General features: G+C 37.4%; 6 protein-coding genes across 6 annotated transcripts in view; 3 read left to right on the forward strand and 3 right to left on the reverse strand.

The window, feature by feature from the left end:
* Positions 1 to 31: 31 nt before the first annotated feature.
* On the reverse strand, positions 32 to 1,514 carry LOC100185139 (N-terminal Xaa-Pro-Lys N-methyltransferase 1-like). The gene is made up of 3 exons (XM_002127099.5): positions 1,227 to 1,514; positions 638 to 890; positions 32 to 398 (listed from the first exon to the last, which is right to left on the reverse strand). The coding sequence occupies exons 1-3, from the start codon at positions 1,398 to 1,400 to the stop codon at positions 136 to 138; spliced, it is 690 nt and encodes a 229-aa protein (XP_002127135.1). The 5' UTR covers positions 1,401 to 1,514; the 3' UTR covers positions 32 to 135.
* A 5-nt stretch (positions 1,515 to 1,519) lies between these two features.
* On the reverse strand, positions 1,520 to 4,137 carry LOC104266800. Its single transcript, XM_009863872.3, has one exon. The coding sequence runs from the start codon at positions 4,093 to 4,095 to the stop codon at positions 1,915 to 1,917; it is 2,181 nt and encodes a 726-aa protein (XP_009862174.1). The 5' UTR covers positions 4,096 to 4,137; the 3' UTR covers positions 1,520 to 1,914.
* Positions 4,138 to 4,444: 307 nt separating this feature from the next.
* On the reverse strand, positions 4,445 to 7,704 carry LOC100187510 (WD repeat-containing protein 48). Its single transcript, XM_002126996.4, has one exon. The coding sequence runs from the start codon at positions 7,469 to 7,471 to the stop codon at positions 5,375 to 5,377; it is 2,097 nt and encodes a 698-aa protein (XP_002127032.1). The 5' UTR covers positions 7,472 to 7,704; the 3' UTR covers positions 4,445 to 5,374.
* Positions 7,705 to 9,886: 2,182 nt separating this feature from the next.
* LOC104265326 (NXPE family member 4-like) lies at positions 9,887 to 12,479 on the forward strand. Its single transcript, XM_026837234.1, has 2 exons — positions 9,887 to 10,829; positions 11,293 to 12,479. The coding sequence occupies exons 1-2, from the start codon at positions 10,087 to 10,089 to the stop codon at positions 12,314 to 12,316; spliced, it is 1,767 nt and encodes a 588-aa protein (XP_026693035.1). The 5' UTR covers positions 9,887 to 10,086; the 3' UTR covers positions 12,317 to 12,479.
* A 1,288-nt stretch (positions 12,480 to 13,767) lies between these two features.
* LOC113474794 (NXPE family member 2-like) lies at positions 13,768 to 16,444 on the forward strand. Its single transcript, XM_026837235.1, has 2 exons — positions 13,768 to 15,161; positions 15,335 to 16,444. Exons 1-2 carry the CDS (start codon positions 14,437 to 14,439, stop codon positions 16,197 to 16,199), a joined length of 1,590 nt encoding a protein of 529 aa, XP_026693036.1. The 5' UTR covers positions 13,768 to 14,436; the 3' UTR covers positions 16,200 to 16,444.
* The window catches only part of LOC100177289 (ubiquitin carboxyl-terminal hydrolase 14-like), a 6,826-nt gene continuing 5,054 nt past the window's right edge, over positions 15,343 to 17,114 (forward strand). Inside the window, exon 1 of the mRNA XM_009863874.2 lies at positions 15,343 to 16,666. Coding sequence (XP_009862176.1) covers positions 16,651 to 16,666 — 16 coding nt within the window. The 5' untranslated portion in view covers positions 15,343 to 16,650. The remainder of the gene's footprint in view (positions 16,667 to 17,114) is intronic.

Consider the following 17,114-nt stretch of genomic DNA (forward strand, 5'->3'; position numbering starts at 1 on the left):
TGACTGTTTTTTTTTCACAAACATTTTAAGCCCATTTTTAACGCATATAAATTCTGGAGACCTGCAGTTAAAACATATACAAAGTCTATTAAAGTGTTGTATTAAAACCATAGAAACAGAGATAGAAAATCAAAGCTATTTACTCTCCAATGCAGTCATGTAAACATTATACAACTCTGGTGGAAAATGAGTTTGTTTTTGCTCGAAAAGTATTTTCATGTTTGCAGTGTTATATATATGTCGCAATTCTTCAGGGTTTCTAGTTACACTACTATCATCAGAATCAAGTTCAACTTCCAGAATTGCAACATTGTCTTTAATGATAATGAGACCTCCTTTGCGCAAGGCAGATTTACATTCGTTTAAAAATGTTACAAAATGAGCATCTGTCAAATGACCTGAAAATGCGTTTAAACAAGACATTAGTTTACAAAATAAAATGTATTTGGTACAGTACATATAAGGAATATGTGGCACATAAAATCAAAGTAGGTATCCTAAGGATGTGTATACTTGTACACTAGATTAAAGTCACTTGTTTTTTGCTGTAACAGATACATTTAGTAACTGATGTGAAATATTAAGTTGCGAATAGTAAATAAAAAATTTCTAGTCATTATAAACAGAAAGTACTTACCTGTTACCCATTGTACCCAAATAAGATCATAGGATTTTTCCTTTAGTTTTAAGTCCTGTAGACCACAACAGTAGTAGTTCCCCACCCTACTAGATGCATCACCCAAATATGTACGTGCTTGCTCAAGAAAATTTGAATTCAGTTCTGCAAGATCCACAGTCTTGAAAATTGGCAACAGCAAATGCTTTGCAACTCTGCCTATCCCAGCTCCACAATCAAGTGCGCGGTTAGGTTTCACTCTAGCTCCTGGACCCTAGAATATGTAAATATATGTAATTCAACATAACTATACAATACTTGGAACGAATAATGCTATAGTATATTAGACTTTAACCCAGGACGTTTTTTGTTTACCGTTACGCAAAGAAATTTGCATAAATTTTCTGAGAGAGGTGTCTAACACCAAACAATCCCCGCCTAGATCCGCCATTGATTGTAATGCAATGAAATTAAAGCAATTATCTTTTTAACGGCAAAAAGTTGTGTAGAATAGGCTGCCTAAATACAGTTTAAACTGCAAAGTAATATTACGTATAATGGTATTTTCAACCATATAGAAACAAGACTAGAAACACGAAGTTAAACACACCTCTAAGAACCTCTTTAGAAATGTGTAAGAGCCACGAATATCGATTTGAGATATGTGGCCATAACCACCAAGCATTCCATTTAATGTGGATGGTATGTTCTTCCAATATTCATCAGCTTTGCAGTAAAATTCCTCTTCTGAAGTTACTTTAGAGCAACCACTAATTAACTCCATGTAGAACTACACTGAACTACTACATGTACATAAGTATAGCACACACCAGTCTGTATATTAACATTCAAATCTATACAGATTCAAATACGCTGTAACTTGTATCAGATGTTGTGTAAGCCTGCAAATGAACAAGTACATTTTTACAAAACACCAAGAAAACAGATGACTATTTAAATTCTCTTGCGGCACTGACATAAACAAAGAGTTCCTTGAACAGGTAGGGTCAGGGTCTCAGCAATATTGGAAAAACAAAGAAACATTCTAAACCAATGAAAGTTCAAAGCAGATACGGCACCAACAGAATGAGTATATGAAAAATAAGAACTTTAGAAAATCATGATTTTTGTTGCAAAATAAACACCATTACCATTTTATCCCAAAACATAACATTCACACTACACTAGAACTAATCACTTCAGTACGAAAACTAACGGCAGATGCGATTGTTCTCAAAGCAGGTCTATTACGCAGTGAAAAATAGCAGTACAAAACTAGCACAACACCAAGTAACAGTCTATAGATTCGCTGAATTTTTCTTCCATTCTTCTCCTCCCCTCATCTCCCGAACCTCCAACACCAGAAGGATTACTAAGATGAGGTTGATGAGAAGACAAGCAGCGAGTAACCAGCGACAAAATCGACTATTCTCAACCTCATGGACGCTTCTCATTGTGATCGAAGTGAGGTTAGAGATTGTGGACTTTGGAGACGAAGAGCTCAAATCCATCGGAGTTGGGGAGTTTCGGTGACGACGACGGGGTGTCCGGCAGAAGCTGAAGTCCTCTTCATCACTGATTTCTGGCTGCCCGCGGTCGCCGACTTGACTTACGCTATCATGGATTGAAACATCGGGATCAGATTTTTGCTCCCAGCTGTTTTGTAGGTCTTGTGTAGAGGGTTCAGTTTTTGGGTTGGCCTCTTGCCAGTTGTGGGAGCGCTTTTTCTGGCCTGCGTTTTTCCATTGCAGTTTTCCAGGACTGATAAGCGGGCGGCTACCAAATCGATTGTTTCTTGAAGGTCCAGCTGTGTTTGTTAACAGCTGAGAGGAGCGTTGCCAACTCATAGCAGGCATTGAAGCGACAGATTTTTGTCCACTTTGCCAGCCTGGTTTTTGTTGTCGATGTGTCCAACCTGTTACAGTGGTGCTGGTTTTGTAGCGTTGAAAAGGAACTTCGCCGGTTGGTTTAGCGAAAATTGAATTTGTGCTAAAGTTGTTCTGGATCTGCTGTCCAGGAGCGGAAGTATGGGACGTAAGAGATAGAAGACTGGAGGACCTGGATGGAGGAGGAGTGTGAAGAGTAGATGGGAGTGTGTTACCTCCATGTACTGATGCAGGATGCTTGAAATGGGTGAAGGAAGAAGAAAAATCCTCATCCTCTTTTAAATTGAGCGCATTAAGACTTCCGTTTAGGCCGACTTCATTGGGTCGCTTAAACGATTCTTCCATCTGTGTGTGATGTCGTTTAGCTTGTGGTGATTCATCATCACTTGGCATACTACAGTCGGAATACATACTCGTGTTTAGAGCATTTTTCGGAGAGGGCGTTTTCTTTACTTTTTGAGACTTTTGAAATTCACTGAAAGAGTGCTTAAAACTGGATGCTTTCTTATTTTTTGGCAGTGAGCTGCTGAATGACAAATAGCTTGAAAAAATAAGTAGCAGGGCTGAAATAAACGGTGAAAGTAATTTGAAAACAAAGGCAGGTTTACTAAAGGGAAGGGTGGCCAAGAAGGGGATGTACTTTTCGTAGAATTCATGCTTGGATATCCAAGCTGAAAAACAGTAGGTGAACCATAAACCACAAGCAAATATACTGCTTCGCTGCCTATGATTTTGCAAAGACAGTACAGCCATACTGCAGATCCAGCCTGAGACAAGAAGTATGTGCAACATTTCTTTCTCAGGGTCACTGTTGCCCACAAATGAATAAAAATAACTTGCAAAAGGCAGCATTAGGACTTCTTTGAGTGATTCACAAATGGAGTAGTAACTTACTGTTACAGATAGTACAAGCACAGCAAAGGTGAGAAAAATTAACGGGATATCTGAGAGCGACTGCACTTTTTGTTCCAGGGCAGTTTTTGTGGTTTTTAAATAAGGTCGATTTGCTGTTAAGCTGCTTAATTTGGCACTGAGTCTTTGTTGCACACTTAACATGCTTCCTCTTATCATTGTGTCTTGCATTCGTATATGTCTCTCGGTGGCAGAGTGGCAGATCCTACACAAGGCATACAACTTGTCTAGTTTCACTTTAAACGCTGCAGCTTCCACTTCAAAATTTTCTTCAATAATTGGTTCAAATTGAGCTAACTGCTTCACCTTCAGAAGTTGGTTCCGTGTGCATCGCGAACATAGTTTTACATGTTGTTCTATGGTGGCTGACGCATCTGTAGAGCGGCAAGCTCCTACTTTTGTTGGGTTTAAGCTTTCATCATGCATGGCAGGGACTTTATCATTATAATCACCACTTGCATTGAAACCATTGTACTGTTTACATGCCCCGCATACCCACCTATTCCTAAGGCGGTATGGGACAACTGTATCAGTGTTACAGAACCAGCAGTTCACGGTTGATTTCCCGATTTTCCATTGCAAATACTTCAAGCCTGCTATAAGCAGAAGTAATGTTGATACACAACATGTTAATGACACAACAGTGATGGTCACACTCGATAAATGTTCTGTGAGTGCCATAGCAAGCTAACATAAAGCTGTCTTAACTATGTTAAAATCCTAACATGCTACCTACAAAAATAGGATAACATTAATATAAATTTTGCGACGAATCACGCCCTTACGTTGTTACATTAATTAATATAACAATTTCATTAAAAAACGAAGGAAAATTATAAGTGAAAACCCATCATAAAGAAATTTTTCTTTAATCACAATGATTTTTTGCTGGAGTGCCAGACAATTAATATGGGTTTAAAAATAAACGGTGAAATGCAACCAATTAACAGCATCTAATACAGCTTATGTCTGTAAGAGAATGTAGAAAATACAGTTTATCTTGAAATTTTCAAAGAATAGAATATTTAAATAAATTTATTTCGCACTTAGACAGTTTTAAAAAGTATGGTTACAGTTGCTGCACAACCATTTGGTTGTTAAAGTTTTGGATTATAATTTACAAATGAAAATTACAGCATACGTATAGGATAACGTTTTTTGAATATATATATAACATATATATATTTATATTTTTGTCAAATGTGGAAATTAGCAGAAAAGTAAATGAATAAGTTTATATTATTTTGATATTTTCCGTGTTACAACAAGTTAATTGCAGGCAATGTAATTGTATGGTAACACTGCTAGCATAGTACCAGACTACTAAATGCTAATTTAACTCAATTTTCTTAATTTACCACGATGTAATTATGTAGTAACTGGTAATAAGACTATGGCACTTGTATTACTTGCTGCAAATGTTCCAGGAAGGCTTTTTAGTTGTGATGAGTACTATTAGTAAACAATATTGGAAAAACTTTTACAAATGTCAACATTGATTTCACTGTTCGGTTTTTGTCACATTTTGGCATTGACCAAAAAATTATATATATGTATAATAATGTGAATGTCACTGTCACTATGCCACTATGTTAAGATAACACAAGAAATCGGCAGTGCCATTTTCAAATTATGATGATATATATTTTCTACTTTATATATATTTATGTATATAAATATATTGCAATTGTTATATACCACATTACCACATAACCACACACTTTGAAGTTTGAAAAACATATCACACTGCTTGGTAGCATATTAAATCAAATTTACAATGTTTACAATTTTATCAACCCAATTAATGAAATCCTACTACCAGTATTACTACATAGTACTGATAGTTAATAGTAATTTGAGTGGGATTCAAAAATAATTTGAAATCTACTGCATTTTAAACAGCAGTTCAGTACAGTGATGAAGCTTTGAATCTTAAGGTTTAAATTTAAAATATCAGAACTTAATTTTTTAGCCGGTAGTGCAGTATTAGATCCCCTTTGCCTTTCCATATAAGAAATTTTACAGTCCTGAGATTCCAATCTGGATTTAGAATCATATCACTACACAAGAGTTCCAGGTTATGCTCTGAAACAGCAACAGCAGCTTTTGCTTGATCTTCAGAACAATCAGACGCCGTTTTCTCTGCGTTTTCAGTTGGATCAGCAGTAGAGCTGCTTCCACCGTTAGCGGAAGCTTGTGAAGCATCATCCGAACATAATATCTTCTCATGCACATGTTCCATTACTTTGGCCATCGACAAAAGGTCGTTGGCAGAAAGTTTATTGTTCACGTTTTTTAATGGTTTGATCTTCGAAGATGGGTGGGGTTGGAGGTAAAACGAAATCTTTATGTAGGGCACCGAGATTTTGTTCTCCGTTACTGCTTGCAGGACCCAGTGTGGTACAGTCTCACGTAGGAGCATTCCTTCTGTTTCTCCAGCTGCATCTCCACATAGCAACCGAAACAACGTCCTCCCCCCTACCTCACTAAATATCACAGGGATGTGTGGTGGAACTTTAAAATATTGATTCCCTTTTGGTTTCACCTGCGCTGCAGGGTTTGGCTCTCCTGTTTCATTTGGTGGTTCAATTAATTTCTCCTGCGTTACAGGCCACTGCTCCAGCAACACATGCAACATCACACTGCCATAGTTTACCTTAGCTACTGGATCCACAACGTTAAAACCTGCCACATCTTTTGCCGCCATCCATCCATAAAAGCATTCTGGCTCTTCCAAGTGAATACTAAGCATCCCTAGTTTAAGATCAACTGCAAACCAATTTGGGACGTACACCATTTGTTCCCTCTTTTTGACTTCGCTCTCAAAATCTGCTAGACCTATATCCTTCACACAGGATGCAGTGAGAACATCCCAAAGGGCAACTCGATCTTCTGTGTTTTGCGTCAAAATGTGTCTCTTGTCGGGCATGACTTTGTATTGAGTGATGCCTGATCCACCGGGCACAACATAGGAAGGTTGGGTGGAATAAGGTTGCTTAAACTGGAAAAAACTATCACTGAATGTCTCAGCCATTTCTGCGTCATTTTCTATATCACTTTGTTTTATTTTCCAAGCATTGACATGAGTATTAGTTGTGGCACAGTAAATAAGCTCTGGAGTTTCTTTACCATCTAATTGTAGCTGCGCAACAGAAGCAGTCTCCTGACACACAAGGTAATGTGCAAAGTTGGGATCTTGCATGTCTGTGCATATCACTTGACCATCTCGACCAGATGAGAAAATATTTCCGAAAGTGCTTCCACTTTGAGTCGCAGCTAAAGTCCATATACCCTCATTATGTACGCGCAAAGTGGCAATGCACCTTTGCTGACCAAGGGACCACAGCTTTACTGAGCCGTCAGAACTACCGGAAAGGACCTGTGTTCCCTCCCTGTTAATCCATATTGCCTTTACATTATCTGTGTGGCCACGAAGCTTCATTCGCTTTTCGCATGTCCGAGGATCCCAGACCCTCAGAGCACGTTCAGTGGACCCAGCCACAAGAACTGTTCCAGCATCATTCATTGCAACACTGTATATTGAATTTTTACAACCATTCACATTTGATGTGGTCACTGTATTTCTTGTAGTGGTCAAAGCAGTCAAGGTATTCACATCCCAAATAAATATCTGCCTATCAAGGCCGGCACTAGCCACATGCTCCTTATGCTTAGCATAAGCCAAAGACTGTACATAATCTTTATGCGTGCGTAAGGTAGACATACAAAACCCTCGATGGGCATTCCACACTTTTACAGTTGTATCAGATGACGCAGAAATTAATGTCCTGCCATTGCAACACAGAACAATGTCGTTTACCCAGTCAGTATGATGCTCCATTGAGCCCACATAATGGTCCGTCTCTTTTCTTTCAGGTTCATTAATATTCCATATTCGAATAATAGAGTCTCGACCTGCCGTGTACAAACGGTTTATAGACGGGTCGACCTGCAGTGCATTTACGCCAGAACGATTGTATTTTTCCACAGCATCACGAATTACAAACGAGACTTGAATCTTCTTCCTTGAAAGAGATGTTTCTCTTCTCTGCTGCATTTGAGAATACTAAACCTATATACTATGTTCTAAAAACTAAAATATGAAAAGATGTGGCAAGGTTATACTCTTTATACGCCACCTTACCAAGTACGACGTACGGTATACTATGTATAACTTAAATTAACATCTAACTGGTTTTTACTAAGATTTGAATTTTTACGCATTTCAACTTGTGCAAAATACAATCGGTGCTAGTTTTGTAAGGCTACTGTTGGTAGGTGTTTGAAGATAAATTGAATAACACACTTTGCTTCTGCATGTAGAATGCAGATACACTAGTCACACACGCAGCACAGAACTCACAGAGGTGACACCGGACAAAATATTATTCCTCCCCGTAGCATAATGAAGCACATTTGAAAACTAGTTTTATAAAACAAAATCAAACTGAACGAAATATCCAAGGTTGTTTTATGAAGGTATGAAACTAGTTTAATCGTTCGCACACGCCAACTAAAAAAAATCATCGGCTTTATTACGATTTAACGGGCATTAAAATATAACACCTAACTATTTCGCATTTTTTTACCTGTTCAAAGTACACTGTTTCTATTTTACATGTTTTTTTAATATTTAAAAATGGTAATCATCTTTGACGGGCGTTTTATAAAGTCGTGATAATACTGTCGAATAATTCTGTAACATTATTTTCCTGATTATCATTAAATGGTGGCCCGTAAAAAGAAAATTAAAAAAAGTCCCGTCGGACAAACTGTCCCATCTTCCCCCACCCTACTATATGTATTATTAGTCAATATATGACTAATAATTTGGACAATCCATTAGTGACCGCTGGGTTGAAGCAATTGGTGTTAATTGTCTTGCCCAAGGACACAATCGTACGCCCACAATGGTAGCAGCGAAGAGTCTTGTTGTCAAATTTTGTAGACATGAAGTTAAACCTAAATTGCGGGAAGCCATTATATTGCGAAGAGCAAGTCATTATCGTGTCTCGGTAATAAATTGAAAGGAAATTAAGCGCATTAGATGACAAGACATTGCAATACACAAATATTAAAATACATTAAGGAGTTATCGGATATTATGTGCTAAAGGTGTCCCATCTTACACCCCAGGTATTTATATGGCAACAGCTGCAATTTTTTCATTAATAAGAAAACACGTAAAAAAAACAGATTATAAGTACATAATAGATGCTTTGTAGTATAACTTGTGTTTTGTTCAGAACGATGTTGTGAACTACTGTATATTATTACGTTTAAATGCCATTACAGATAAAATTGCACATGTAAATTGCCTCTTGAACTAAATGCGGTGATTTTGGATGAAAATCGCCAAGCGGCCAAACGCTGGATAAATCCCATAAATCCAAATAAAAGAAGTTTTTCACGTCTTTAAAAATCTCCCGGGTAAGGAGACCATACCGGTAAACAAGCCAACCGTTATCTCTGCCGTAGTTTGTAGTAAGCACTCGATGACTGCGATATATGTAGCGAACGTTTGCTCGTCGTTGGTTGAGCCGTAACATAGCATCCTTAATTCCCCGCATACGATGAATGAAGAAAGAAGGTTCAAAATATAACATGTGTAATCCCAGGTTTAAAATAATAACCAGCTCGTTCTCACCGGGCACTATTTCATCTAACATATCACTCACATAAGGTCGGGTGTTCGGTGGGCCTGGGTTTTGTAAAGGCGGCCCATGGGCTCGATAATAGAAACGAATATTCCCTGATCCTGCAGTTTGGGGTTGTTGCCATATGCGGCCATTTTGTGGCCCTACGGATTGTATGCCTAACGTTCCGGCGATCAAGTAATGGAACTGTCGTGTGGTTGAATCGCCCAGAAAATATACGTCCTTGTTTTCAAAACACGGTCTAGCCTGAGCTATCGAATTAAGTTTGTTGTCGCAAAACGTGGACTTCCATGCACCGTTCAAGAAATATCCGTTTGGTCTTATCAGTGTCTTCCAATTTAAGCTTGTTTTGCAGGAAGGCAACGACGGTATCTCTTTACCTGGACTTACTGTTACAGGTAAACCTAAGCCTTGGATAACTTGATTACAACCAAGGTTATGTACAAACTTATTTCTGCATTTTTCGTAGGTTGAATCCAACGGCGATCGGTTCCAGCTGTACACAACATTGGTTATTTTGGGACATTTTCCCGACGGTGGTTTGACGCAAAACCAAGGTTCCTGGTTGCGTGGGTTGCTGTAGTCGCATATCTCGTCTGCTGTCATACTGTTAAAAGGGTGTGATTATTTAAACTTTCCTATATTCTAAAATAAGGCTAATGTGTGATTGAAATTTGGTGCATAACACATTGACCATAACAAGCTAAGTTACAACTGGTGTGACGTAACAGCGCATATTATTACGTAACAATTATGGGCAATTCGTGAAACGTGGCAATTAGGAATATATTATTATTGTTGAGATGTAGGTTTTGAAAGAAGAGTAAATGTTAACCTGTTGAAACAGTGTAGAGCATTGGACACCACTTAGCGAAGAAATTTAGTAAAGCGACGTACGACAGTTTACAAGCCAATATACCCTTCAATTTGCCTACTTCGCAGAAATATTGTACAGAATAATTGATGGTACAAGCATATGCAAAAAGCTTATTGTTTTTTTTAGATTTCATTCGATATGGAAACGTACAGTTGGGTTTTTGTATTCGTGATAATTTGCACAGTAACTAACATCATATACCATAACAGCTTCGAACATTTTGAAGAACGGCGACCATATCCAACTGCAAGACCTAAAATCAAATTTCCTACTATCAATTTTACCAAATATAAACAATTCTTTCCAAAATATTCTCCATATTTTGGACTTTCTTATTTATACGTTTATGGCCGACCACGCAGTGAATTTCTGGACAAAGGTTTTGAACAGGAACTTGAAGATTGGCGAGTTTTTTTTCCAGAACTCATGGCTTCTTTAAACAAGTTCAATCAACGAAAGCAGAATACGGACTTCACTTTAAATACTTTCAGCAACTCTAGGGTTGTAATCGTCGATAAAAGAACAGAATATAAAACTGGGGATATATTGAATGCTCGAATTGATGCTTATGATTGGAAAGAAAACAAAAGATCTTTCGGTGGAGATTATTTTGTCGCTAGATTAGTATATGGAGACGGTTTATACCCTGATGGTATTGCTGGTATAGTTACTGATCATCGAAATGGAACGTACAGTATCAGAGTGCCACTGTTGATTCCGGGCGAAGCACGACTTGAAGTGAAACTCATGATACCGCTTGAAGGAATAGCTGAACTTATTAGATGTACGTCCCTAAGAAAATTTCTAGGAACGACATACATCGCTACATTTGAGACGCTAGAATCTACTGAGTGCAATATTGACCTACTGAGTTTTACTAAGTGAGTGTACTAACCAATTGCAAGATAAAATTATTGCGTATGTCTATGTCCTGAAGTGGTTATCATCTATTTTTACGCTTCCGTTGATTAACGTAAAAATAATATTTTTAATGGCTGAAAAGGGTACTTAAACGTGCCATCTTCCCCCACCCTACCAATATACCTATTTGAATAAATGTAGCCAATTATATATCCTGTTGGCGTGGCGGGCAACGACAGTCGTTTAAAAAGGGTGTTCTGTTTCAAACACCTCGTGCCCGCTTACGAGTTATACCACGTATTAAACTTCGCAAGTGATTTTTTGTTTTTATGTATATATGTCTGACAGTTTGGATAACCTATTAGTGACCACTGGGTTTGGGCAATTGTCGTTAGGTACCTTGCCCAAGGACACACACGTGACACGCCTACAACGGTAGCACTAAAATTCTCCTTTTTACGCTTTATTCCTGTTTACTTCTAGATTGACACCTAACGAGATATGCGATTACAGCAACCCACGCAACCAGGAACCTTGGTTTTGCGTCAAACCACCGTCGGGAAAATGCTCAAAGATTATAAAGTTAACATTTGACAGAAACAAACCATCAGTGTTTGATTCTACAAATGAAATTTGCAACGAAAATTTGCTCCAACAACTTGGGAGTAGTAAACTCATTTATGGCTCTGGTTTGAAAATATCAATCCAACGACCTGGTTTTCAGTCACAGCAGTTGCCGAAGTTGCCTCTGTGCAAAACTAGCTTAAATGGAATTACAACAGCACGACCGAATGGTTATTTCGTTAACGGCGTGTGGAAGTCTACGTTTTGTAAAAACAACCTCAAATCTTTTGCTAAAGCTGCGTCGTGTTTTCATAATAAAGACATCTATTTCTTGGGCGACTCTACGTCAAGACAGTATTACTATTTGTTCGCAAAAATGATAGGAATGGAACCAGTCTACCGGGAAGACGGGACTGAGATTTCGTTAGGTGACGGTTGGAACCAACCGAGAACATTTCAATCAGGAAGCACTCAGATGTACTTTCGGGGCCACGGCACACCCATGCAGAATTCTGGCCATATAGCCGCCATGCCTTATGTGAGTGACATGTTAGATGAAATAACGCCCGGTGAAAACGAAGTGGTTGTTATTTTTAATCTGGGATTACACGTTTTGTATTTTGAACCTTCTTTCTTCATTCATCGTATGCGGGGAATTAAGGATGCTATGTTACGACTCAACCAACGACGAGCAAACGTTCGCGTGATATACCGAAGTCAACGAGTTTTGGATATCAACACTAATAGAACCAACGGCTGGCTTGCATATCGTTATGGAGTTCTTACTCGGGAGATATTTAAAGACGTTAAAAACTTGTTTTATTTTGATTTATGGGATTTATCCAGCGTTTGGCCGCTTAACCACTTTCATCCTAGGCAAGAACATTTAGAACAGGAAGCACTTTACTTGTGCAACTTCATCTGTAACGGAAAACGAGTATAGTAGATGCTATATGAGACGCACGTATTTAAAGTATTTGGTGGCGATTTACAACTATATAGTCAAATCAGACCACCAGTGTAACCGGACCGTTAGTTGTCATGGTGCTGTACTTATACAGGATACATTACGATTACGGCGATTCATTAATAAATTATGTATTTCGAAGGGTATTGTTGTATAGGTATGGTAAGGTGCTAAAAAAATTGAACACCGTTTCATTCTACTTTCTCGTCCTATTTGGTAGTAAACATGAAACATTCAAAGAATTAGAAAACTAATAGATTGTTAATTGTTTAAAACACGATAAGGATATTTGGATATTATGTACTAAGGGTGTTTCATCTTACCCCATCGTAGTATGAATTGAGCCACTTATACACGTAGTCGTAGGCCATTGACAATCAAGGATATTATTTAATTCAATAAACCTTTTAATTCGTGTATATACGTAATGACAATAACTTTCAATCTATCATAAAGGGGCATTTAAATTGAACAATATGGATTTAAATGTTACTATGTGCAGTATCACAGTAAGCCACGTACGTTTCCGTTTTGGTTACCAGCAGCACCCGCAATACGTATGCATTATAACCGCATCCTAAAACAGTAAGCGTCTATTTGGTTGCTCAAACGAATTTGATATATTACAGTGTTACGGGTCACTAAGCGCTTTGTGTTGTAGTTGAACCGCTTCGTTACAACTCAGTTTTAGTAGCTTCACATGAGGTATGGTGTAGCAGAAAGCTGCTAGTTTTTTTCCGAGGTAATAGTCATTCTACTGCTGTAACTAGGTTAATCACAAAGATTCCGCATATGTAAAAACAGAAAAAAATGGTCAGCATTTCGTTTTAGGGATACCCTACTTAAAAACTAATCCTTCAGAAGTGCCTACTTTTTCATATATGTAAACTTCGTGTTCCAGTTGTTTTGGTAAAATACTCATGTCTAAGAGAATTAGAGAAACTCAGTAGCCTATGCCACGATTGTACTCTAGTCGCATTTTTAAGCTGTCTAAAGGTCATTTTTGAGCACGTTATTGTGGTCATATTGATTCTTTTTCGTCGAACAGTTATTCTTATTGTTGTTGTTTTATTTGCGGAACTTTTCCCGCACACATCTCAACTCTTAGTTTTAGCTTTTATTCTCTTGATTGAAAAAAATCCTAATATACATTTAATTATTTTAAACTAAATTTACAGATTGTAGACCACATAATTAACGATTAATTAACGAATACTTTCCTCATGTGCTTTAACGTAGGTCTGGTTCCTCATGTATTTTAACGTATAGGGCTCTAGTTTGGAAGGGCACGACGGTACGTGTGTGTGATATAAGAAATCCACAAAATGATTCACGCCAAAATCAAACTATTACCATTTAAATGGTGACAAATTAAATGCACTACTCTCACACCTTAATATTATTAATTAATTGTAATTAAAACATTATTTTTAGTTAAACATTTCATGAATAATAATAACTTTTAACATTAGCTAAATACTACGTGATTACGATTTATCCAAATTCGCAAAAAGAAGCATATTTAAGCGACGACAAAGTAAATTAACTAATGTAAGTTTACAAGTCAACACAGGGTACTGGAGTTGTACAAAGCGTATTAACCCTGTACCAATTCCTCAATCCTCATACATCATACGTCTTCATGAGTTATAATGAATACATGTATAAATGTATTCGTATACCTACACATCAATGGCAACTAAAAACTGATTTGTCGATTACTTCTTGTTTGATTTTGATCGAGCGTAGTCGACCGTTGTAGTAAAAGGGTTAATTAATATTATCTTAATAAGTTTAATACGTGCTCCTCCATTAGATCTTAGATCTCTTGTAATTTAATATTTTCGCAATGGAAATACGTTATCTGCATATGCCAGGTTCATATGCTACAACGAAAAAACTAGTTACATATTAACAAACGTGCGTAACTCAATATTGTGTTTAAAAAATCACATTCAGTAGTAGGCTATACAGCAGTTCAGTAAAAGCGTGCAACTTTGCTTCTGCGAAAATATTTGTTAAGAGAATTTAATGTCTATTTGAGTTCAAACAAAACGCTAAATACATTTCTTTTTCAGGTTGGTTACAAAAGTGATATGGAAACGTACGTTTGGTTTTTCATAATTTTAATATTCTGTATATCATCTAACATAATTTATCATGGCAAACTCACGAGTCTAAGAGAACGTCGACTCTATCCAAGACCTAGAATCGACTTTCTTAGCAAATATAAAGCAATTTTTCCAAAAGATTCACCATATTTTGGACTTACTTATCAAAGCTTGTACGGTCGGCCACGCAGTGATTTTCTGGACCAAGGTTTTGAACTGAAACTTGAAGACTGGCGAGTTTTTTTTCCAGAACTCATGAACTCTTTAAACAAGTTCAATCAACGAAAGCAGAATACGGACTTTACTTTAAATACTTTCAGCAACTCTAGGGTTGTAATCGTCGATAAAAGAACAGAATATAAAACTGGGGATATATTGAATGCTCGAATTGATGCTTATGATTGGAAAGAAAACAAAAGTTCATTTGGTGGCGATTATTTTGTGGCTAGGTTAGTATATGGAGACGGTTTATACCCTGATGGTATTGCTGGTATAGTTACTGATGATCATCGAAATGGAACGTACAGTATCAGAGTGCCACTGTTGATTCCGGGCGAAGCAAGACTTGAAGTGAAACTCATGATACCACTTGAAGGAATAGCTGAACTTATTAGATGTACTTCTCTACGAAAATTGCTCGGAACAAAATACATCGGTACATTTCAGACGAAAGAATCAACGGAGTGCAATATTGACCTCAGTTTCACTAAGTAAGTCTAGGCTACTAAGCAATTGCAAGTGTTATTTTATGTACATTGAAACAGAAGCAGTTATAGTGCACAACACTTTATATGATCATTTAGTTACTCAAAAAAAAAAAACGATTTAGATATGCCTTTTGTGAAAACACATAACATACTTTATATGTCTGTTTTATTTACAGTTTGACAGCAGACGAGATATGCGACTACAGCAACCCACGCAATCAGGAACCCTGGTTTTGCGTCAAACCACCTTCGGGAAGATGTTCTAAGATTATAAACTTAATACTCAACAGAACACAACCATCTGTGTATGACTTTGCAAATGAAATTTGCAATGAAACGTTGCTCCAACAACTTGGCTGTAGTCGGCTTATTAAAGGCTCGGGTTTTAAAATAAATGTACGGCCCGACCATCAGAAACAGTTGCCAGCGTTACCTCTGTGTAGCATCAGTTTAAATGGAATCACACCAACAAGACCGAACGGGTATTTCGTTAAAGGTCTGTGGAAGTCTACGTTTTGTGAAAACAAGCTAAAATCTTTTGCTGAAGCTGGGCCGTGTTTTCAGAATAAAGACATCTATTTCTTGGGCGACTCTACGTCAAGACAGTATTATTATTTTTTCGCAAAAATGATAGGAATGGAACCAGTATACCAGGAGGATGGAAAAGAGACTCCCTTTGGCCGTGGTTGGAACCAGCCGAGAACATTTCGATCGGGAAGCACACAGATGTACTTTCGAGGCCACGGCACACCTATGCAGAATTCAGGACCACTAAACGATAAACCGTATGTGAGTGACATGTTGGATGAAATAACGCCCGGCGAGAACGAGGTGGTTATTATTTTTAATCTGGGATTACACATGTTGTATTTTGAACCTTCTTTCTTCATTCATCGTATGCGGGGAATTAAGGATGCTATGTTACGACTCAACCAACGACGAGCAAACGTTCGCGTGATATACCGAAGTCAACGAGTTCTAGATACCAACACAAAAAGAAACAACGGCTGGCTTGTTTATCGATATGGAGTTTTTAACTAGAGAGATATTTAAAGATGTTAAAAACTTGTTTTATTTTGATTTATGGGATTTATCCAGCGTTTGGCCGCTTAACCATTTTCATCCTAGGCAAGAACATTTAGAACAGGAAGCACTTTACTTGTGTAACTTCATCTGTAACGGAATACTAGTGTAGTGATGGTACACATGTCGATTATATATACAGTTGTAATTTATAACTATATACAGATGTTCTATTTTCCGTAAAGTTGTTGATGTATTGACAGGTAGATAAGTTTTAAACTTTCCGCTTTGTTCCGTGCGCGGAATCGAAATCGTATTAAATCATGCTGACTCATATTTATTGAACAGCGTTACTGTTGGGGGCGAGTTTTTCAGTTTTTCTTTGGACTTGCATTGATTTTCTTGTTTTAAGAGGCAAAATTAATTTCCAGTTTGTCTGTGAATCAGAAATACATTCCAAAAAGAGAAAATGACCGATTTTAAAGGTACGTTGCACGTTAATGTATAGAATACATTACGATTAGGGTACTTTATTAGAAATGAAAAATCACAAAGGTGTTTTTTTCACATGGGACTATACAAAGAAGACGGAAAAATTTTTCCGCTAGAGGCGGTAATTATTTAAATTAAAAAATACGAAAAAACGAACAAAACAGCACTACAAAGTGTTAATAAGTGTAAAACAAATTAATTAAATAATAAAAATACTTTTCCAAATACATAAAACACTAGTAAGAATATATTTCCCACATTAGGTCGGTTATATACGCTCTTTCGTTGTGATTACTGTCGTCGAGTCTGTGGTGTAGCGGTTTGCGTGCGGTCGTAAACTCCCTTTGTTTTATTTTTACCGGGTTCGAGTCCCGCACAGTGGAATACTTTTTTTATCTTTTTTTTTCAAGTTTTTTTTGTTTGACGAGTTTGGGGTTAGGA

The sequence above is a fragment of the Ciona intestinalis genome, chromosome 1, assembly GCF_000224145.3.
Source record: "Ciona intestinalis chromosome 1, KH, whole genome shotgun sequence".
Taxonomy (NCBI): Eukaryota; Metazoa; Chordata; class Ascidiacea; order Phlebobranchia; family Cionidae; genus Ciona; species Ciona intestinalis.

What these genes read in the sequence shown, in the direction of transcription:
- LOC104266800 (XM_009863872.3), bottom strand. Translation starts at nt 4,095, where the DNA reads ATGGCACTCACAGAACATTTATCGAGTGTGACCATCACTGTTGTGTCA.
- LOC100187510 (XM_002126996.4), bottom strand. Translation starts at nt 7,471, where the DNA reads ATGCAGCAGAGAAGAGAAACATCTCTTTCAAGGAAGAAGATTCAAGTC.
- LOC113474794 (XM_026837235.1), top strand. Translation starts at nt 14,437, where the DNA reads ATGGAAACGTACGTTTGGTTTTTCATAATTTTAATATTCTGTATATCA. An exon ending in ATTGACCTCAGTTTCACTAA is followed by an intron (nt 15,162 to 15,334) that starts GTAAGTCTAGGC and finishes TTTTATTTACAG; the next exon opens with TTTGACAGCAGACGAGATAT.
- LOC104265326 (XM_026837234.1), top strand. Translation starts at nt 10,087, where the DNA reads ATGGAAACGTACAGTTGGGTTTTTGTATTCGTGATAATTTGCACAGTA. An exon ending in GACCTACTGAGTTTTACTAA is followed by an intron (nt 10,830 to 11,292) that starts GTGAGTGTACTA and finishes GTTTACTTCTAG; the next exon opens with ATTGACACCTAACGAGATAT.
- LOC100185139 (XM_002127099.5), bottom strand. Translation starts at nt 1,400, where the DNA reads ATGGAGTTAATTAGTGGTTGCTCTAAAGTAACTTCAGAAGAGGAATTT. An exon ending in TTCTAAAGAGGTTCTTAGAG is followed by an intron (nt 891 to 1,226) that starts GTGTGTTTAACT and finishes TACATATTCTAG; the next exon opens with GGTCCAGGAGCTAGAGTGAA. An exon ending in TTGGGTACAATGGGTAACAG is followed by an intron (nt 399 to 637) that starts GTAAGTACTTTC and finishes ACGCATTTTCAG; the next exon opens with GTCATTTGACAGATGCTCAT.